Source organism: Phodopus roborovskii, unplaced genomic scaffold (genome assembly GCF_943737965.1).
Source record: "Phodopus roborovskii unplaced genomic scaffold, PHOROB, whole genome shotgun sequence".
Taxonomy (NCBI): domain Eukaryota; kingdom Metazoa; phylum Chordata; class Mammalia; order Rodentia; family Cricetidae; genus Phodopus; species Phodopus roborovskii.
Genome location: NW_026126547.1, coordinates 741,498 through 764,658, shown reverse-complemented (window position 1 = coordinate 764,658; position 23,161 = coordinate 741,498). Strand labels below are relative to the sequence as shown.

General features: G+C 42.2%; 1 protein-coding gene and 1 pseudogene across 1 annotated transcript in view; one reads left to right on the top strand and one right to left on the bottom strand.

Annotated features, from left to right (window-relative positions):
* The window catches only part of Nudcd3 (NudC domain containing 3), an 88,296-nt gene that overhangs the window by 49,847 nt on the left and 15,288 nt on the right, over positions 1 to 23,161 (top strand). Inside the window, exons 3-4 of the mRNA XM_051200543.1 lie at positions 874 to 1,006; positions 19,009 to 19,152. Of these exons, the coding sequence (XP_051056500.1) occupies positions 874 to 1,006; positions 19,009 to 19,152 (277 nt within the window). The remainder of the gene's footprint in view (positions 1 to 873; positions 1,007 to 19,008; positions 19,153 to 23,161) is intronic.
* On the bottom strand, positions 12,263 to 13,638 carry LOC127233870 (melanoma-associated antigen B4-like; annotated as a pseudogene).

Here is a 23,161-nt window from a genome sequence, read left to right as displayed (position 1 = left end):
ACAGTGGGTAAAGATGGTCACATTTTAAAACTTGAGTGAGGGAAAGCGTGTCTTCTTTAATCACCTCTCCCCCTGTCATCCTCGCCTTGTTTCTGTATCAAGACAAATGAAGACACTTGAAGCTTTACTTTCTGGAGTGAGTGGAATGACATGCCTACCTCAGAGTGTGTTGCAGCTCCCTGCCTGGCTCAGTTTGTAGGCTGATAAAGGCTTTTTTTCTGAGAATTAGATCCTCAACTCATTTAGTAGACTTATGAATCTAAACTAATTTTTAAAAGGCATTTATATGATTAACATGGTAAATTTTGTGACAGATTTTGTTTTTTATCTTCAACATCTGCTTCCTGGCTAGACTGTTTTGTACATGTGCCGGATTTGTAATGGAGGTATGTAATAGGATTTGGTTGACTAGGTTTTTAGGCCATCTCATTAAAAGGACTGCTTACCTCTTACTAATGATGTTCATAGTTAAATGCAGTCCTTTTGGCTTTGATTTACTGACTAGGAGGAAAGAGAGGCTTAGTGTTGGGTTAAGATTGAAATCCAGCAGTTGCAGGATGGAGATTTTACCTTTTTGAAAAGTTCTTCCCAGCATTTCATCATCACACCTGGCACTCATGAACCAGGTTTTCTTTACCAAGGTGGCTGCCTGTTTAACAGGCCTGGTTCTGAACTGGCAGCAAGCAGACCTGTGATTTCCTGGGAGACCACGTACATAGCTCCAAAATGGGGCCTTCCCAGCAAGTAAGCTGGGTTTTTGTTTGTTTTTGAGGTCTGTGTTGATCCCTCCCTAGGACACAGGAGTAACACTGCTTTGGGACTTCTCTGCTTTGATTTGTTCAGCTGCATCTCACCTTTTTTGTTCTTTCTCAGGATTCAAGAGCAGTTCCAGAAAAATCCGGACAGTTACAATGGTGCCATCCGTGAGAACTACACCTGGTCACAAGACTATACTGACCTGGAGGTCAGGGTACCAGTGCCCAAGCATGTGGTGAAGGGGAAGCAGGTAACAGGCTGGGGCAGGGGCTTTACTGCAGACAATCTGAGCTCCAGGGAGGGAGCTGGCCTGCCTGCCTGCAAGGGAGTTAGGATTGGTTTTGGGGTATGAGCCCTCATCCCTCAGGGGCTGGTTGCCTTTCCTATCCTTGCCTGTGAACCCTTTTCACCTGATCTTCAAGTTCCCCTGTTCTTAGTCTGAGCAGCCATACTATGGAGAAAAGCCCACATTTGATGTCTTAGTCTCTTAATAATGGCACAGACATTCCCAGGACCTCCTGTAGACAACACTAGCCTCTTGGTTTTCAAGAGCAGATCCAAATGTTGCCTTGGTGAAGTCTGTCTTCAACTTCCCAAAGAAAACTCAGTTAGCTGACCTCACAGTGTGGACTAAGGTGCTGTGCCATAGTGATTGTCTTGTCTATTCACTGCCCTGCTTTCCAGTGCTCTGCACTGGAAAAAGTATACACAGTGTATACTTTGGAGAGAAATAAATACCTGAAATTTATCTTAGTTCAGGGGAAGAGAGAAGAGGAAAGGGTGAATTTGTGTGGGTGCTCTTGGCACTGAAACTGTCCAAGACCAAGATGACAACACAGGAAGAAAGAACTGTCATTCGTTACTGTCTATTAATATTTTACTGTCTCCTAGTGTTGCTGGTTTCACATAGACATGTGTTAAGAGCAAGCTTTCCTGTCTACAAACCTCTTTGCTGATGTTGGCCAGAGATGTACCTTGTTAGTGCTCAGGCTCATTGGCCAGGCCTGTCACCTCAGGGTGCCAATGGAAAGACAGTCTGACTTCCTCATGCACAGCTTCTGTGATATATACATTTTCTGCCCTTGTTGACAAACAAAGCTAGTTCTTTTCTTCAGACATATAACCTCCATGTAGTGCCTCCCCCTGCCCCACCCCCCAATGTGTGAGGTCATGTACGATACCCATTGTAGTTTCAGCAGTTCCGAGGGAAAGCAAACAAGTCCAGGGGTGGGGAGATTATTACTCACTGGCTAAGATCTTTCACTTGCCGTACAAGTATGAATACCCGGGTGCAAGTCTATAAAAAAGATTGGTGGGACTGTGGAGGGAGGAGACAAGAAGATTGCTGGGACTTGCTGATCAGCTTTCCTCTTCGCTTAATGAGAGGCCCTGTTTCTAAAGAATAAGGCCAAGAGTGATAGACAGGACACCTGCCCTTGTCCTATGGTCTCCATGTGCATGGATGAGTATTACACATGCTGCACATATAAATCTAGGCTACAGTGACTAAATGAATGTCTTGGCTTGTGTCCTGTGGTTCTTCCATGGGGCACAGCTATGTATAGCTGTGACATTACCAACATAGGTAGATTTCTGACACTTGGGTTTAGTACATATTTTTTTTTTTTTTTTTTTTTTTTAGAGAGAGAATGATATTTATTTAGGAAGCCATGGCAGAAATAACATTATTGTAGATGGTTATAAATAATCAGGATTCACTTAAAATAATCTTAGGTAATCTTAGGTAACAGATCCAAATAGGATATTACAGAATTTGAATTATCATTGTGATAAAGTTTGGCATGTGTCAGAAACTTTCCCTATTTTAATCTTCAAGAGACACAGACAGCAATTCTGTGCTTTATAGATGAGAAATCAGGGCTGAAAGAAATTACTAAATTACCAAGTGTTGGCTCCTTTGTTACACACAAATGGGGCTTCTAGATACCTATTTGAGTGGATGACTTGCTGAATAAATAAGAAGACAAAATTATGCTTTGATTCAGATGTATCTGTCTCTAAGCTTAGCCTTCTCACTGAGCTTTTATTTTATAAATTCCTTACTTCAATGAAGGTGTGGTTATGTAGAACATGTAACATGGAAGTCTAATTATATATGACTTTTTAGGGGACAATGGGGACAGCCTGGCTGGTACCCTACACCACCAGGCTCAGTTCACCCTGTCTTTTTTGGATGGCTTGGGGCAGGTACTGACTGCCTTTCCCAAGTTGCTTGCTTAACATCTCCTTGGGGCATTAGTGGGTCAGGTGTTGATTTCCATCTCATTTTGTGGTAGGAGTGCCAATAAATTACAAACAAACTTAAAGTCTGGGGAGATATCTCAGTTGATAAAATGCTTCCTTAATTTGGATCCCCAGCACACACATAAAATTACTCAAGCCATGTTGTGTGCCTGTAATTCCAGTGCTAGAGTTGCAAAAACAGAAGGATCTTGAGGATTTTACCAGTTAGCCAGAACAGCTGAATCAACAAGCTCCAGGTTCACTAAGAGACTTGTCATAAAAAATATGGTGGTGAGCTAAATAGAGGAAGATACCCAGCATCAACCTCTGGAATGTACACACACACATACTCACGTGCATATAGACATGAATATATACATACATACACTCTGTATACAAAATATACTTAACGGATTCTTTAAAAGTTTTAATGTAGTTTAAATTATGCATATCTGTGTATATTTGTATGAGTATGTACATATGAACGCAGGTCCTCACAGAGGCTAGAAGGAAGTTGTTGGATCCCTTAGAGCTGGAGTTGCAGGCAGTTGTAAACTACCCAACATGGGCACTGGGAATTGAACTCAGATCCTCTCTGCAAGAGCCTCACCTCTGCAGGGTTCTCTGAAAGGGTTCATAGTAGGCCCAGATTAAAATTAGTTTCTCTTTCCTGTTATGTTGGCAACCCAGACAGCTCCTAGACATAGTTTTCAGATATGCTGGCTCACTTGTGGGAGTTGGAGCCATGCCGTGTACCACAGGCACCAAGTTATGGAACTGCTGCCATACCATGCTGTTCAGATTCCTGTCTCTTCTCTGGTGTGTGTTTTCTTAGATCTCCATGGTAGTGCAGTCCTAACTAACCCTGGATGTGGCTCATTCGTCTGTGGACATTGTCTGAACACATGGCTTAAGTGGTTTTTACCATGCTAGATGTCTGGCATCAAACGTGTTTTCTTTTTTATTGCATAGGCAGAAATGTTTAACAAAGGGGTGGTTTGTGTATGTTCAGCATAGGTGTAGTGTACATCTCAGTAACTTGGTCCTTTGGTCCACCATGCACTCATGGGAGCCCAGCTAAGACCAAAGCTACCTTCACTCAAGACAGGCTTGGGATGGGGTGGGGAGCATTCCAGATCTGCTGTCAACTTCAAGGTAGGCATTTTTGACACCTGCTGATGTTGCTTGCATTGGTGAAGATCCTTATCTCCCACATGGTAGGAAATTTTCTTTTTCTCCCTAATACTATTTTTCCATGCTATGCTTATAATATTAATCCATGGTCTGCTTAATGTAAGACCTGAAACTATGAAACTGTTAGGGAAAATAAGGAAAATGCTTCAAGAAATAGGCACAGGCAAGGGCTTTCTGAATGGGGCTCCCTTTACTTGGAAATAAGACCAACACTGACAAATAGGATCATATGTAGTGAGAAGGCTTCCACACAGTGAAGGAAGCAGTTGATTGGGTGAAGAGACAGACTACAGAAGGGGAGGCAGCTGCTAGTTATGCACCCACCAGAACACTAATATCTGAAATATACAGAATTTAAAGAACTAAACAACAAGAAATCAAAAATTCAGTCAGTAAATGGACTAATGAAATAGACTGAGTCACTGGTAGTCACTGAGATTGGCACTAGATATGTATTGCTAATAAACATAAGGGAAAACATTGTTCTTCGCTAGCTATCTTACAAAAGCAAATCAAAATTACATGGTGGTGGCCATGCCTTTAATCCCAGTATGCAGAGGCAGGTGGACTCTGAACTTCAAGCCAGCCATAACTTCATAAAGAAAACAAAAAACAAGCTACATTGAGATTGCATTTCACCCCAGTAAGGAATGGCAATCTAAGAAAATAAACCATTGCTGGTGGGGATATGGGTTGAAAGGGAACTCTTACACACTGCTGTGGAAATATAAACTAGTCCAGCATTGTGGAAGTCAGTGTGGAGGTTTTTCAAACAAAAGGAAAACAAACCTGAGAAACAGGTCTGCTATCGGACCCAGCTGTAGTGCTCCTGGGTGCCACCTGAAGACTCCGAGTCAGTGTATCAGGGATTGCTGCATAGCAGTGTTTATGCAGCACTGTCCGGCAGCTCGGGAGTGGACCCAAGCAGGGAGTTGGGAAAGGAGTGTGATAGAGATTCACACACAAGTCTGACAGCTGTAAACAAGTTACATTGTTGGTAGGGCAACTGCAACAGCTGGAGCTGCATCAGGTCAAGCAAGTTAGCTGGTCTCAGAAAGGCAAATGCATGTTTTCTCTTTGTAGGTCTTGTATTTTTCATGCATTCATAAAACATGTATGTATACACATACATGGCATGCAAGTTAAAGTGAAACTGTCTAGTGGAATAAAGACTAATTGGAGGAGGGAGGGTGGGACATAAAGGAACACATGTTTAGTGTGCGATATGTGTTTACTTGAAACTATAAAAATGTATTGTATTCCTAGTGATTGCTAAGAGTTTTTGTCAAGCCTCACTTAAAACTTTGAAATAAGTATCTTGTGTCTCTTGGGTTCCACATGCCTAAGGGCTTTTCCTCAGAGTTGCACTTCTTTCTTGACTGGTTCCCTTCCACTTGTCCCCTAAATGTACCTATCACAGCTGCCTGGCAGCAGTGTTTAATTTTTGGTTTGTCTCTGGCATCCATCATATATAATCACGATGGTAGCCATGACTGCAGCAGCCTTGGGCGATGGAGCTAGGGCTGGTTCTGGGTTGGGGACGAAGAGGCCCTGTGTAGCCAGCTATTTGTTTTGGTGTTAAGGTTAAATGAGGAGGCACTGCAGGAGAGCAGTGGCCCTCTGTTCCCCAGTGGTGGCTCAGTGTTGGCCAGAGCTCTGAGCTGCGTCCTAAGCTATTTTTCACTCATCTCTCTGTGGACGTGAGTGTGAGGACAGCGTATCGGCCTTTCAAGGGTGGTTGAGAGTGAATGGAAGTGTGTACCTAGTGCATGTTCTTCAGAGGAAAAATGGGAACTTTCTTACTTTGCATATAGAATTTTAAACAATGGTTCTTCTAATTCAAAAGATTCCTCACATGAAGCCTTTCATCTGACTCAGCAGGACATGGTCTGGTCATTTCTCACCATATTCTTTGCTGCATAGGAAGAGCAGCATACTTCTCTTCCTTTCTTGTGTAAACCCTCAGAGCAGTGACAGGAACAGAGTCCATGATCACTCACTTCAGGTCAGTGTGCTGGCATTTCACTGGGTCAGAGATTTGCAGTGCCCTTGAGACTTAGACTGTGTTTTGTTTTGTTTTTCACATGAGAAAACTCTCCCTGCTGAGAAGGTACTGGAATGAGAACCAAAGTCCTGACTCCTACTCACCTTGTTTTGACTTCTTTTGAGTGGAAAGTGCTAGGTTTTTGTTTATTTTTGGTTTTTCAAGACAGGATTTCTTTGTGTTACAGCTCTGGCTGTCTTGGAAGTCACTTTGTAGACCAGCCTGGCCTTGCACTCACAGAGATCCACCTGCCTCTGCCTCCCAAGTGCTGGGATTTAAGGCATGTGCAAGGTCATTATTGAATAGTGCTGGATAACTAGTGAACCTGTGTCCTGACTCAGGCCCTGTTGCATGCCTAAATTGCCTCTGTTCTTACACTAAGAGCCTCTTGGGATAGCAACTTGGTCCCCAGGCTTTGACTTGTGTGACATTCTCCTAAGCTTGATGCAGCCAGTGAAAGCATTAACATACAGTGTTCCCTTCTTAGTATTGCTCTAGAGAAAAGAGTAGGATGTGATTGATGGCTCCCAGCACTGGGGGGATGAAGGGGAGGGGAGGGCAGCTGGGTCTCTGTGAATTTGAGGATGGCCAGGACTAAACAGGGAGACCCTGTCTCCAAAAAAAGAGTTAGGAAGACTTTACTACAGGAAATTTCCACAACAAAAAAAGCTGCCTTTAAATGTACCTAACTATATAAATGTGACCAATGGAAAAGTCCCTGTCCTGGCTTGGTGCCTCTTGTGCTATGAGGTCATGAAAAACCTCGCTGGTTTGGGGGCTACTTTAGCAGAGATGCATTTATTATCAAGTATGAATATTATAAATATTATGAGTATTTCTGCATTCCCATCTTTAGCACACATAAGTTCTACTTAGAGGCCCCTACTATTTCTCCCCATTGTCCATCTGGCCCCACTAAGGCAGCTCTGGTCCTGTCCTCAAGTGCCCCTTCCTATACACTTCCCTGTCTTTGGGCTCAGAGCTCAGAATTTCTGGCTACCCTTGGTACTCAGAGCTCTCCCATCCGCTGCTTTTGCTACCTTTAAGGAACAGGGTGATTATTAAACTATACCGAAGTTATTTCAGCTCTTGTTATAAACAACAGTGTTTCTTAACATTTTGTTTTGCATCTATGCATTTCCATATGAATAAATTCTGTAAAGTACAGTCTCAAGGCCAAAGGTATGTCCCTATAATTATCACAAAATTGTCAACACTGTGGAAGCGGAATCGGGCCAGCTGGACTACATAGGAAGACTGTCAAGCAATAAAGTTTAAAAAATAACCTCCAGACCCAGTGTGAACTTAAATTTCTCTGAATTCATTCTCTCCTAGCTTCCCCATTATATGTTATGTTGTTGCTCTTTTTTCCAGGAGCTCCCTGTTGATAGAGAGGTCAGGGTTTGTGTGTGTGTGTGTGTGTGTGTGTGTGTGTGTGTGTGACCACATGTTTTTTTTAATGCAGCATTCTTATGATGAAGCTTAATATAAAAAGTAGATGCAGTAAGAGATTAACAGTATGCAATAATAAGGCAACATTTAAAAGTGTACTGTAATAGTTATATGTATTTTATCTCTTAAAGTATCATGATATACTATAATCACCCTTATGAGATGTACCGTTACTATATGATGAGATGAATGGCATAGGCATGTGTGTATATAGGTAAAGCACTGGGCTGCTTATACACATGGTAATGTATCAAAAGCAGACCATTTGCTTTCAGTTATTCTCCATCATCAAGCCACGATGTGTCAGTGCCTAGGGATCTTCCATAGTTGCCTCTTTAAAAAGGGTGTGTGTGTGTGTGTGTGTGTGTGTGTGTGTGTATGTGTGCGCGCGCGTGCACACAAGTATACATGTGTGGAGGTCAGTTGACAACTTTTGATAGTTACTTTTCTGCTACCTTGTGGTAACTATTGATGGAATTCAGGTTGTCAGGCTTATGTATAAGCCTTTCTATCTGCTGAGCCATCTCACCAGCCCAGGCTTTCTTTTATGATCCTATAGCTGTAATGTTGTGTCTTCTACAATTCATCTTTAATGTCAGTGCAGTTCCCAACATTTGCTTACCTTCCTCTTCCTCTGGAGAAGACTCATACTCTCCAAGTTCCTCGTTCATTTTTGCTTCTCCATGCATTTCAGCATGTTCTTCCTTCCTGCATCCAGTGCATCAGAAGAGACACTTGTCCTGCTCATCTATGGCTTTCTCAGCAGCCATCAGTTCATGGAAAAACACTTGAAACCATTCACAGTTCCTCTACCTGGAGGTTCCTTCCAGTAAGCGTGTACTTTCTGCTTTTAACTTTCCCCTTGTGGCTTTGGTTGCCTTGTCATTGGCAGCTACCTTATGTCTGGATCAGTTGCTGATAGGATTCAACCATTTGTCACTGCTATGTATGTGGCCTTTACAAATGAAATGATACCCTAATCAAGGGACTGACATGTTGAGGTTGTGTTTGGAGCAAAAGTGTAACCTCCGTCCACATTGACATTTTCATAGCAGATTAGCATGTCCAGATGGATTTTTCTGTCATTAATAGGACTTAAAATTCTAACTTTTCTTCTAACTATTTTCCCCCTACTCCTGGGATGAAATACTAGTGGAACAATTAATAAACAATATGGCTGTCACCCACGCTTTCTGATTAGGTTACCAGAACACTGGCAGATAATTTTGTTTTTTGTTCTTGAGATCTCGAGCACTCTCCTGTCTGTACTCTATGCCTGGCTTTATTGTTTAACCTGTCAAATTCTTTTGCCACGCAGTACCCTAGCAAACCTGTCCTTCCATCCCCTGGTGTTTTGTTTGCACTGCATGAATGAGGACTCGGGTACCCTCTCCCTCAAAGTCCAGTTTCAGTGCAGTGAAGACTTGGTCTCTCCTTAGTTTCTTTAACTTCGTTTAAAGTGTGGCAGCAGCTTCTTCAGCAGACATGTTTCTCAAGTGATTTCTATAGTGTTCCATCTAACCATATTCCTCAGCCTATGTATCCTTTCCTCGTTTTGGAGGTTTCCTGCTGAGATCTATATAGTTTCAGTGTTTTCTGGTGTAACACAGTGCTATCATTCACAAAACCCACGAATTTAAGCCTTTTCCTTATGAGGTATGATAGCAAAACTAGCATCCAATTGTACATATAAGTAACACTAAACAGACAGAGCAAGTTGTGTGTGTGTACATACACACACACATATGTGGAGGTATGGCTTTGATTGAGGGGAAGGGGGGAATTATGTAATTATATTATAACAAAAAAATAAAAATTTAAGTAATAAAAATGTTTTAAAAATAGATTTTTCTTTAAAATTTATGGTTAATTATATTTTAGCAACCTCATTATACAGTTTTATTTTCTTTGTTAAGGACTGTATGTTTTGAGACAAGATCTCTTCTCAGCCTTGATGTCCTAGAACACTGTATGTAGACCAAACTGGCCTTGAACTCACCTGTTCTTACTTCTTAGTGCTGGGATTAAAGATGTGTGCCTTTTGTATTGCGTCTTTGTCAGTCACGGTTTTCTCATAATCCTTTTGATACATTTCAGGTTGCGTTTTTGAGAAGATTTTGTGTTTCGGGCTGGAGAGATGGCTCATTAGTAAAGAACACAGTGCTATGGGAGCTCATAACCAGCTGTAATTCCAGTCCCAGGACATCCGGGTCTCTGGCTTCCATGAACATGAGTACATACACACACAGATACATAATTTAAATTTTTTAAAAATTATTTATTATTATTTAGTGTGTGCCTGTGTGCATGTATGTGCACACAGATGTGGATGACCTTATTGAATCTCTTGAGCTAAAATTTCAAGCCCAAGTATGATATTACCAAAGTCCAGCTTGGTGAGACCAAGGAATATATTGGGCTTTCTTACAGACCACAGGCAAGGGGTTACTTACAGGGCAGTGGGTGACACCCCCCCCCAACCTTAGCTGTGCCATAATAAAGTCATAGCCCATCATAGGTGGAGACCTCGTGGAAGCTGCATCCTGAAAGCCTACTTTTAATCAGCCTTCACATCTGTACATAGTCTATCTAGCATCTTCTGAGATCACTTGGAGCTGGAGGAGGAAGTAATTGCTGGAATCCTAGAAAGTGTCAACAACTCCATTACTAGGACAGCCAGCCCTGAGGACTATAATTACATTGGACTTTATGGCAGTCTTTCCAGGTTAATGTTGCCTTCCTCAGCTTCAGCAATGTGCGAAAGAATATTCATATGTAGCTAGCTCCTTCCTCTGTTACTTTGAGCTGCCACTTATGTTTTATGCAGTTATAACTTTTTTGTTTTTGTTTGTTTATTTGTTTATGAGCCTAGCCTTTAACAGCTTAGCCATCTCTCCATCCCCTTTTGTTGTTTTTGTTTTGTTTTTTCAAGATGGGGGTGGTTCTCTGTGTGGCCTTGGCTGGCCTCAAACTTGCAGAGATCTGTCTGTCTCTGTCCTGAGTGCTGGGATTAAAGCCCAGCAGTAGTTGTAACTTTTTCTCTCCCATTCTATTTAAAAGATAATGCTTGGGCCTAGGTTGCCATTTATATTTTCCTGTTGAGCTTCTCTTTTTCTCTGGATTTAGTCTACCATTTGTGTTCTTTTGTTTCAGCCAGGACTCCCTTTAGTTTTGGTTGCAGGTAAGATAGTCTATAATGATTGATTGAGTCTCTTGGATTTAGGCGTGGCTCTCTTAGATTTATGCTTAGAATTCACTGCCTTCTGGGATGTGTAGGTTAATTTTGGCAGATTTGGAAAATCTTCAGCCATTGTTTTAAGTAATTTCTGGCATTTCTCTTCTCCTTTTATCAGTGTGTCCTGCTTTGGTGTGTTTGATGGTGTCTCCAAAGCCTTCTTCATTTTCCTTCTGTTCCTTAGTCTCAACCCAGCGTCAAGTTTGCCTGATTCTGTTTCTAAATGCTGAGATACACTTTTGAAAACAGTGAATTCAAAAAATTTTTTGAGACAGGGTTTCTCTGTATTGCCCTGGCTGTCCTGGAACTTGCCTTATAGACCAGGCTCATCTAGAACTCATAGATGTCCTGCTGCCTCTTCCTCCAGAGTGTTGGAATTAAAAGTATGTACCACCACCTGGCTCAAAAATTATTTTTAATTACTGTGTCTGCATGTGGGTATGTGCATTTTTGTGCAGTTGCCTGAGTAGGCCAAGGGCACCAGATCTAGAGCCAGAGTTATAGGCAGTTGAAACCTGCCCTGTATGGGTACCAGGAATTGAACCCCGCTACTGGAAGAGCAGTACACCACTCTTAAATGCTAAGCGGTCCATTTCCCTTTCCAGGTACTTACTCTACTCCACGTTCATATTTGGTTGTTTTTATTGATGTTCTACTTAGGAGACTTTGGTTTTCTTTTTCTTTTTTTCTTTTCTTTTTTTTTTTTTTTTCTTTTTTTAAGTATATTTTCAAATACCTGATTTTGTAGACTTAAAACAAAATAAAACAAAAACCAAACAAACAAAAATAAGCCCTTGTCTGTGCTTCATAGGGAAAGATTTAATTCATTGCTTTCTTTTCTCTATGTAGGAGCCCCATTTCCTGATTTGTTTTGTTTTTTAATACATCTTGTGGGAGCTGGAAAGATGGCTCAGTGGTTGAGGGTACCTGTTCTTAAAAAGACTTGGGTTCTAGTCTCAGTATCCACATGGTGGTTCACAACTATCCATAACTCCAGTTCCAGAATGCATATGATTCTTGGATGTTGGTGTAAGAAAAACATTCATACACATAAAATAAGATAAATATTTTTAAAATTAAGGAAAAAAATAAAAATTTTAAATCAGAATTGCCTGTGTAGTGGTGCATACCTTTTTTCTTTTTTAAATTTTCTCTTTTTTGCATTTTTATTCAGTTAACAACAACTAAGTATATTTTTTTCAGACTTTACTGAAAAGTGGAATAGAAACAAAAGGGAAAATGATAGCTTATACATTCTGATTTATTTTCCTATTTTAAGAAACAAATTACCCACATTTCAAAAAAAGAAACCTCCATTACAAAGTCATGGCTGCTTGCTCTTCAACTTAAACATTCAAGGGTTTTTAGAATGTAATACAGAATTATCAACATTCTTATACTTAAATCTTATAGCAAAAAATACTATGATCTATGTCATTTATAACTATTGATTCTGAATCTAAATGAGGATTGCAGGAAAAGGGAAACACTTGAAAAATACCAATGTATAAGCAAAGCCCAAAAAGATACCCACTATGAACCATCAGCCTCTCCTTACTTTTAAGTTGGGAAACCCTGCTCCAAACCTATGGCTACATCTGCCTCTGATTTCTCTAGGAGCAAGAGGAGTCACCAGGTGTGACTTTAGACTCTGCCTTGTCTTTGGCAGTAGTGCCATGCCTGACTACAGCTTTAGCTTGGGCTCTCTCCTCCTGATCTCTCAAAGCCTCTTCATAAGGAGAAGGGAAAGCCTGAGGAACGGACTGTTTGACCTTGGCTAAAAACTCCAGGACTTTCATCTTGGTAGTTTCAGCATGGGCTCGGGGACCCCACAGAAACTCATAAGATGGAGGATCACTATCAGCCACCTTCTGGTATTCCAGGTACTTTTCCTTAACCACATCTTTGGTGACGAGCTTTCAGGGCTCCCCAAAGATTATGTGTGTCTTCCCATCATAAATTCCCAAAATATTTAGGAATTCCCAGACCTCTGCTTCAGAGGCATGGTTGCCATTTAACATACCCAGCAGAGGCATCAGTAGCCCATTCTGGGGAAAAGGCAGGCCAGTGGTCAGAGTCCCACCAATGCTGGGGTCTAACTTGCTGACAAGGGTGTAATAGCTACCATTGGGCTTGCTTTGCTTCACTTCAAGACCAAAAACCAGCTGAATGCGCTCAGAGGCTTTCTTAAGGATCTCAGGAAACCGCTCCTTGAATCTTTTTTGGTTATTTTCAGCATTTCACCCTTATTCATTGGCTGTTTCATTTTGTACTTGCAGAGCAGGTACTGCTGCATCAGCATTCCCATCTTTCATGTTAGAAGATCACTCTGGGAGCTCTCAGAGGAGTGTGAGGTCTTAGAGCAACTAGGACTTTGCTCCCTTCGGCCTGTGGCACCTTTACCAGATCTTCTGTGGGCCACACGTCTACCAGCAGTGATTGTAGATGCCTCACCCTGAGATTTAGACTTCTGAGGCAGGCTAGCAGTAGAGGTGCTTGCAACAGCATCTCCAGAATCATGAGTAGAGCAGGAAGGTGACTCTTCTTTCTCTGCTGCCTTTGCCTGAGCATCCTTGAGCCCCTGGGCCTCATCTTGGATCTGGCAGCGCTTCTCACGAGCACGGGCCTTACTCTTATGTTCCCTGGGCATGATGGCTGTGGTCAGAAACAGCAGGTAGGAGTGTGGGCTGGAAATCAAGTACTTTGGGGACCTTGATTCTGGAGCAGTCGGAGAAATTCAACCTCAACAGACCAGGCAGTGGGTGGCAGCGGCAGCGGCAGCAGCTTCTCCATGTGGAGGCAGAGATTCTCACCTGGTGGTGCATACCTTTAATCCCAACACTCAGGAGGCAAAGGCTGGTGGATCTCTGAGCTTGAAGCCGGCCTGGTCTCCAGAGCAAGATCCAGGCTAGTCAGGCTACATGGAGAAACCCTGTATTGGAAAAGAAAGTAACACAACATGGCTGCACTGAAAATCAGGTTTCTTCCTCTCTCTGTGATTTCTGTTGGCACTTGATATGGTTGTTAAATGACTTCCTGAACTAAGTTCTGTGAGTTCTATGTTCTTTGTTACGCTGAGCTAGTGAACTCTCTCTACTTGGTGAACTTAGTGGTCTTTCAACAGCCAGCATCGCTAACTCTCCCTTAGCTTTCCACTGTCTGTTTACAGGTCAGGATGGTATACAGATGAGAGCAGAAGGCCAGCTTAGAATTTCCTGAGCTTGCACTGAGCTTCAGGTTTGCCTTTTAGCTGCCTGGAGTATGCCAGAGCTTTTTAAAGCCGTTTGGTTATTTTATTCCCTAGCCTTTGCTTTTGTTTCCTCAAGCGTTAAAACAATCACCTATAATTATTTTTAACAGACACTCCCCTGGGAAAAGACTTTGGAAAACAACCTTATGGCCAGGTGCTCACACATGCACATGTATGTACACCCTTCCTTCGATGGGTTAGGTAATGGCAGTTCTTGGAGATGTGCTTTGCTTCCTGTGTGGTGACTAGTACACTGGAATCGGGGCTTCCCTGGGCAGAGAGTGGGGCGGGGCTAGGGCAAAGTAGGATGTCACCAAGCTTGCTGGCCTTCTGCTGTAGCTATCTATCCCTGGCTAGTTTCCAAAGTTCATACAAGTTGATGCTGACAGGTTTTGCCGGAAAGCTTTTTAGGATCCCCTTCACTTCATTTTTACTGACATTCCTTTGAATTATGAATTCATTCTTGTCATTTTGGTTTTTTAGTGTTGTTTGTTTGTTTGTTTTTACTGCTTTTCTTTTTATATTGTCAAAAATAATGTTCTTTCCTCATGACCTTCAAGTTCTGAGATTCAATCATACTATACTGTGTGTTGTCCAGAAATCAAGTTTCTTTTTGATGACCTTTCCCGCCTGTGACCCCAGTGTGACTGACTGTTTCCAGTTGCATCTCACACTTTGAGACTAAAGCACAACTGTGGTTTGTGTTTTGGATCCTGGTTGATAGTACTTTTAGTTTTTTCATTTATTCTTTTCCCCTCTTAAATGATATGTGATGGAGAGATCTTGTGTGTCTTAAATGCATTTATTTTATTTAACCTTGTACTTTGGATGTATGACAGAGGCATTTTTCCTTTTTCAAATTTTAAATTACATTTTTATTCTTTGTTTATGTATTTATTTATCTGTTTGTGCATATATACATTCCATGGCACGTGGAGGTCAGAAGACAACTTCAGGAATTAGTTCTCTCCTTTCACCTAGTGGGTCTCTGGGATAGAACTCAGATGGTCTGGCTCAACAGCAGACTCAGTCTGCTGACCCCATCCTCCCTTTCCTCATACCCTGGGCTACTGATTTGGAATGCTTTATCTCATCTACATGGGTTCTTTGTGAGGAAACTATCCTATCCTCTTCAGAACTAATAGGACCTTCTTAAAACTGTTAATCAAAGCATGCAAGTTGAAGTCATCCTGTGTCCATTCTGCTCAGCTCTCAGGGGGTCTTTTCGACATAAAGGTATAGTGTTTTAGAAAATCAGCTAATAAGAATTCTAATAAGATTTTCTGGAATATCATATTGTCTTAGTAAATTAATCGCTTTATCTAATTTCTTTATCTTGAATTTTAGCCTTTCTATTGAAGTTTTATCTATTTTTTTCAATTATGATTTTAGTTCTTTTTTAATTTTTGGTCTGGTACTTTTTTCATATCATCTTAGATTTCTGCAAAGTTGTAAAGTAGAAATATTGAAATACACTTTCCCTGATTAAGTCTATCATTTTTGGTTTTGCTTCTTAGCTCTTTTTCCTCATGTTGCTGGCATTTTTCATAAGAGAGAATTCTTCCTTCCTTACGAGATTTATTTTTCTTGTTGATATTTAGTATTTTTCCACATTGTTTTGGGTGTAGGACTTTATTGGTGGTATTTTCGGTTGCATTTCAGAGGTCTGTTTTTCCCACCATCTATCAGCTGAGAGACTTGACAGTTAGGTTTGCCTTACAAGGTGTGAGGCCTTGATGGTTGCTGTGATTGAGGAGTTGCACTTTACTTTGAGCATGGTCATCACACCAGCTCCTCAGAGTTCAGGCCAGTATGTGAAGGAGGGCTCCTCCTGCAGGTATGGCTGCTCCCCAGGGCTGACTAAGCTATTCTCACATATGCTGTGCTTTGTGCCTGCCTTCTCCCAACCAGCAGTCTCTAGCTGCTGCCAGATGTGTTTCCCAGCTGCTGGCATCTGTGCCATGTGTCATTCTGTATTCCTGTCTTCACAGATGTGCTAAAGTCTCATCCGTTCTTCCCTTCATTATCTTTCAGTAGTGTAGTGCTTTTGTTGTTGTTGTTACTGTCATTTTGGTAGACCTCAAGAGATCAGAGAGATGTTCCCAACGTGGTGTTTTCTGCTGAAACTTCTGGAAGTATACCGTGTCTAGTTACCACCTTTGAGGATTTATTTAGTTCAATACTCTGGTTAGGTCCTGTGAGAATCAGGCCTAAATTTGGAAATTAGCATGCTGTATAAAACTGCTGGGAGTTAGTTAAGGTGAGCTTGTTCTTGGGAGGTACCAAGACCTGTGTTCCTTGCAAGTAGAAAGTCATGTTGATTAATTTGGCCAACATTTGTCCTGATTATCAGGAATGGGCTGAGCCATGCCACATTTACTTGCATTTCTTTGGCTGTCAGAAGGTGGACAGTGAACCTAGACTATAATCAGCAGGCCCATCCAGGTAAAGCTGTAACAGTAAGCAGAGGAGAAGATACCTCCCTGAACCTGCACTTGAACCTGGCAGTGTGGCATGTCAAGTAGAGGCAGACCTTCTATCACCACCTGCCTCAAGCACACACACAACATTTTCACTGAGAAATGTCAGGTGGGATCACTGTCATTTCTTCTTAAATTTTAATTTATTTTTTATGTGTATGGGTGTTTTACTTGCATGTATTCCTGTACCATGTGTGTGCCTGGTGCCCAGGAGGCCAGAATGGGGGTGTTGGACCCCTTGGGTGGGAGTTGCAGACTCTTATAGGCTGCAGTGTGGGTAGATGCTGGGAATCAAATCTGGGTCCTTTGGATGAGCAGCCACTTAATCACTGAGTCATCTTTCCAATGGGTTCCTCTTCTTTCTCTCCTCTATTTATTTATTTATTTATTTATTTGTTTATTTATTTATTTTGTTGATGATGATGGATATTTAAGAATGCAACTGGGGAGATCGCTTAGTTGGTAAAATGCTTGGCATGCAAGCATGAGGACCTAAGTTCAATCCTCAGAACCCTCTTTTAAAGAGGGGGGTAGGTTGGGGAACACTTATAATTCCAGAATTAGAGAGGCAGAGACAGGCAGATTCCTGGGATTTGCCGGCCAGCCAGCCTCACCCAATCAAGCTCTAGGCCAGTGAGAGACCCTTCCTCAAAAACATCCAAAGTTGTCCTCTGGCAAACACACACACACATGCACTCATACACAGATATTTGCACATGTGCCCCCAACACACATATATACAAAATTATACAGGTTTTACTTTTGTAATTCGTCAGCAAATAGTTCCTGACTTGGAAAATTAAGTTCAAGTACTTAATGAGCATCTACCAGATAGTCTCCCAATTTTAACTTTATACACATATTAGAAAAATAAACTTGTTCCCAGTGTCTATTTGGTATGTGCATTAGTGCAAATACAGGTTGAACAGCTCTAGTGCAAAATTTTCAGATTAAGGAGGTGAAACTAGTTAACATCTGTGCTACTCCCCCCCCAAAAAAAAAAAAGAAAGAAAGAAAGAAAAAAAAAAAGAATGAATATGGGCTTGGGAGATTGCTCAGTTATTTAAGAATATTTACTAATCTTGTAGAGGACTTGGGTTCATTCTCCCGTGTCTGCATCAGGTGGCTCACCACCACCTGTAACTCCACTTCAAGGGGCTCCAGTTCCTTTTAGGGTATACAGGCACCTGCATGCATACATGTACATACATACACCTAGGCACACACACATAAACTAGTAAGCCTTTTTTTTTTTTTTTTTTTTAAATAAATGAGTAAGTGAAATAAATACAAGTTTTCTTTTCTAATGATTGGACTTACACCTTTCTGGGGTCATGTACTCTGCTTTGTGTCTGCTGGCTGGTTGTGTGGTATAAAGTGGGGCACCTTTTCCTAATAATTTCCAGTTCATTGTGGAGCCATACATTTGTGGCAGGAAGAGGTATACCTACCACAACAAAGTAGACACATAGACAGTTTCTGACCAATGCGGCCTCAGCAGGAGAAAGGTGTCTGCGGCTCAGCTTCATAAAGAACCAAGCTAAAACGCCAAGCCTGGTGGCACACTTCTTTAATCCTAGCACTCAGGAGGCAGAGTCAGGTGGATCTCTGTGAGTCCGAGGCCAGCCCAATCTATGTAATGAGTTCCAGGCCAGCTTGGGCTATAAAGTGAGAACCTGTCTCAAACAGACAAAAAAAAAAAAAAAAAAAAAAAAAAAAAACTGAAGAAACTAGTTTTACCATCCTGAGCCACATCCTGTATAGCCGCTCAGAGAAAGAAGAGGCCACACATGTCTTTTGCCAGAAACTTTTGGGCATGCAGCTCAGGTATTCTAGGCACAATGGTCCAGGGCCTCAAGATGTCAGAGAGGTGGCTCTTGCCAGGGGCTATCTGTGGCCATTTAAGAGGAAAACAGAGAGCGGATCCTCGTGGAAAGGAAGCTCACCATATGAGCAGCACTGAGGGTCCCTTCTGTAGCCTCCAGCAGAGACTTGTGCAGTCTCTAGGTAGTCACAGGGGAGGTGAGAGGAAGCACCCAACTCTTATCTCTGCTTGCCTTCCAGCCTGAGAACCAGTTTCTCTAACTGCAGAAGGTAAAGGGATTTGGATAGAAATTCCGCAGCTTCCGCCATAGTACTTGACATTTCTACTAAAGTTGAAAAAAATTTTTTTCCTCGTACATTTGCCTAAAGGAGCTGATAGAATGCAGGTTACTTGGAATGTGGACTAGGTTGGAATGGCTGTCCTCACAGAGATTCTTGGTGAACCCAAGTGTGACAGTGTGTATACAGCTGGAATGCAGTAGTTGCTACCTTCATAAGCAAGATGATTTTTCTCCTGGTGTGTTCTCAGGTCTCTGTGGCCCTTAGCAGTGGCTCCATTCGAGTAGCCATGCTAGAAGAAAACGGAGAACGTGTCCTCATGGAAGGGAAACTCACCCACAAGATTAACACGGAGAGCTCCCTCTGGAGCCTTGAGCCGGGCAGGTGTGTTTTGGTAAGTGTGGGAACTTGTGTACTGAACTCCCAGGTAGATTTCAAACCTACTGTGATGCCCCTTTGGCCAAGTCTTTCCAGTGAGCAGTGAGACCTTTAATTATAGTAATTGGAACAAACTTAATTAATTCTTTGTGTATTTATCACCGTGCTCCTGCTCAGACAGCCCACCCATTTGTATCCTCTACCCCTCAGGTTTCTCATCCCTGAGAACCTACTTCCCTATATATAAAGGCAAAAACAAGTACATTAAAATGAATATGGAGGTGGCATTTTTCTTAGGTGCCAGTCCGGATTTAATAAGTTCACTAAAGAGATCTCACCAGTGTCTGACAAGGCACAAGGTAAAGTCCGAGACTATGACAGTGAGGTGTGAATCAAAATGAAGGACTCACTTGTTACCAGTCAACAGACACCCCCCCCCCCCAATTTGGGTTATATGGTTGGCCAGATACGTGCAGCTCAGCCTTCTCTACTGATAGTTCTGACCCTTGTGAGTGGTGACTGACTGCATGCTGGCACCTGAGAGGAAAACTGCAGCCCAGCACATCTTGGACTAACTTGTTTCCTCTTTCTTCCTGCAGAGGGAACAAGTTAGGTAAGAGAGATAAAGATGAAAAGAGAAACAGTAAGTCTTTGCATGAAAAAAAAAAAAAATCTTCATATATATATATAAATATATATACCATATAAAAGAAAGTATCTGTTAGATTCTACAAGAGGTGCCTAGTGATGGCCTGCCTCTGGGATATCCTAGTTGGTACTGGTGGCTAAAGAAGAAAGTTCTCAAGCTCACAGTGGCTCTGTCTTTACTACACTCATGTTTCAGAGGGAGGCATAGGCTAGGAACTGAGTTAGTCAGACTCAGTCAATGACTGTAGGGATTGGGAGTATTTCTGCCTCATCTTGCTATCAAGAATAGAACTTACTGTTGCTCGTTTGAAGATGACCCTCTTACCCAGGCATGTGCCTAAGTGCTGTCATGTCCTCATGTCCTCCTAAGGTCCATGTAATAGATAGCGGGTGCAGTTTTCAGAGGTGATACTCGATCTGGTTTGTTCTGTGTTTAAATCTCCCAGCACTGAGGCCTACCTTTGCTGATTGATGGTTAATACTGGTGATAGCCATAGGGACTTGGTCCAGGCTGCATTTGTCTCACTGTTGTTCTGTACCTCAGCAATGCACATCCCTTGTCAGGGCAGCATTCCACAGCCAGAGAAAACAAAAGCACTGTTCTGCCTGTGGTGTACCCATTGCCTCTGACACCTTTGGGTGCCAGCATGATTGGGTTGAATGAACTGGTAAGGCATGGGTGTGTGCAAGGGTGTTTCAGAGAAGACTTTCATGGGTATCAGTGATCTGACTGGGGAAGATCTCCCCAAAATCTGAACCATCCTATAGGCTAGGCCCATATGGAACATGATGTCTGTCTCTGCCTTTCTCTTCCCAAGCAGGCATGCCTTTTGCCTTAGATAGCAGACTCTAGGTTCTTTGTTCTTTCAACTCTAGGAGTTGTATGAGTGACTGTTGGGCCTTCATATCTAACTGAGGCTGTACAACATTTGTACCTTGCAGATGACCTCTGTGATCATGTGAGCAAATTTAATATATTTTACACACACATACACACACACACACACACACACACACACACACACACACACACACACAATCTATTTCTTTGGAGAACCCTAATGCAACCTTCTTGAATGTGGCAACTCAGTCCTTTTTCCTTACTCTGGCCTATAGAGCTGTAGAGCCTGCATATTAATAGTGCTGTACTGAACTCCTAGGTCTGAGCACCCCAGCTCCTTTCCTTGGCATGCTGCTCTTGGCATGCTGCTCGAAGTCTAGGTGTTCTTCCAGTCTCTGTTGAGCTTTGCATAGCCAGGTTCTGGAGCATGAGGAATATGGCAGTACTTAGCAGGCACTGCCCGTGGCTGCTGTGACCACCGTGCTAGGGTTCTCTGACTCTAGGGCTCCTGTCTTCAAGGACTGAGAGTTTTGTGACAGCCCTTTCCTCTGTCTTGGCTAGGTAAACTCTGTAGAGTATGGGATGAATTAGGATCCTGTTGGGAGCCCTTTCCAAGTGATCTGTGTTGCTGCCAGCAACATTCCCATGGGAATGGTCTTTGGGCTCACAGACCCTATCTTTTTGTATTCAGAATCCACTGGGAATAGAATCTGCATACTAGTAATTCCTTTATTCTATGCCTATAAAAAATATGATTGCTACTAAATCACCTCTAAGAGCTTTTGTTGATAAATCCAACTCTGACTTCATTTAGTCCAGAGCTATGTTACTTTGGGAGGGATGTCCATACTGGTGGAATAGGGTGGAGTCATACACTGTGACTCAACACCTATAGTCCTGGTACTTGAGAGGCTGAAGCAGAAGGGTTGCCATTAGTTTTGGGCCTGCCTAAATACATAATATGAAAACATATCAAGATAAAAAGAAGCAAACAAAACACTGGTCCGGCAAGATTACTCAGTAGGTAAGAGTGATTGCCACCAAGTCTATAATGACCTGAATTCGATCTTTAGCATTTGTATGGTGAAGGGAGAAAACAGACTCCCACAAGTTGCCCTCTGACTTCTCTCTGTATGTGTGCCATGATTCTCACGCACACACACATGGAGGGGGGGGGGATGTTAGATAAACAAATAAAACTGTATAAAAAGTTTAAAGATGGAGCAGGGTGCAGCTGATAGCCCAAACACTAACATCTTGTGTTAATTGCCGCATATTTGAATGGCTCAGGTGCTTTATGAGGTGCATGATATTCTTTGCTTTTTCAAAATCTTAGAATCTTGGATGGGGTTGTTGTTTGCCCAGGTGTGGGATTGAACCTCAAAGCCATGCCTGGCTGGCTGGAGTTTTCTCTCTTGAAAAGCTGTAGCCCCTTTAATAGGGGTTGGGAAAAGTGACCCTTTGCAGCCAAGGAAAAAAAATAAGGTGACAAGGGCAGGGAGATGACCAGGGTTTTGAGAAATTCTCATCTCAGATTGATGCACATGATACCTCCCCAGGCTGGAGAGATTCTTGTACTGTATATGTACTCTCATTAGCCTGGCTGGGGAGAGCTAGACAGACATGTTATAGAGGACAATCGAATATAAGGTCCTCACTCCTCAGATGTAAGGGAAAGTACACATTCCTTTCCTGCAGACTCCCTGAGGACTCTTCATTCATGTTTTGCTATGGTCTGGGCTTTCCTGTGTACCAGTTGCTGTTAGAGTTTTAGTCTGATTTTGCCAAATACCTACTGTCTGCAGAGTTTATGAAAAGAAACTAGCTGCATTCAGATGCCACCATAAACATGGCATCTGTGGATGATATGCCATCTCAAGTAGAGCCAACGAAAGCTCCTTGGAACTGGGTTCCTGTCCCTCAAGAGTTGCTGGGACTGTTACTGGATGGATTTTGTTTTTAGGGGAGCATCATTTGTGGACAATAAGAGATTTGAGAAAGAAGAGCCATAGGCACTATAAACACTTCTTCTGGTTCCTCATCAGCCTGGTCCTTGCCTGTATGTGGGGTCCCTTCCTGATGCTAGGTGCAGGGCTGGTCTTCTGACTGTGCAACTTTAGCAAGTAAGTGCTGTATGTTATAGAATGTGTCCAATTGCAGACACTAAAGGTTTGATGTGTTTTTACTTTATTTATTGATTACCTGTTCAGGGCCGATTTTTTTTTTTTTTTTCTTTTCCTTCTAATTGCATAAATGAGACAATCTTATAAATTATCGAGCCTGCTTTTGTTCTATTCCACGCATTATATCTGCTGTGTGGACTCTGCATGTGGATTAAGAAAAGGTTGTGTGACTATCAGGGGCTTGCCTGTGAGCCGTCGTTGTAGCCATGCTTGACCTTTGTATGATCCTTGCAATAACACCTGCCTCCTGATCTCCACATGCCACTTAGTGCTTCTTGTTAGGGCTGGGAAGATAGCCTGTGGATATGACCTCTTTTGAAAAAAAGGACTTTGCAGGTGTAATTCAGAATTTC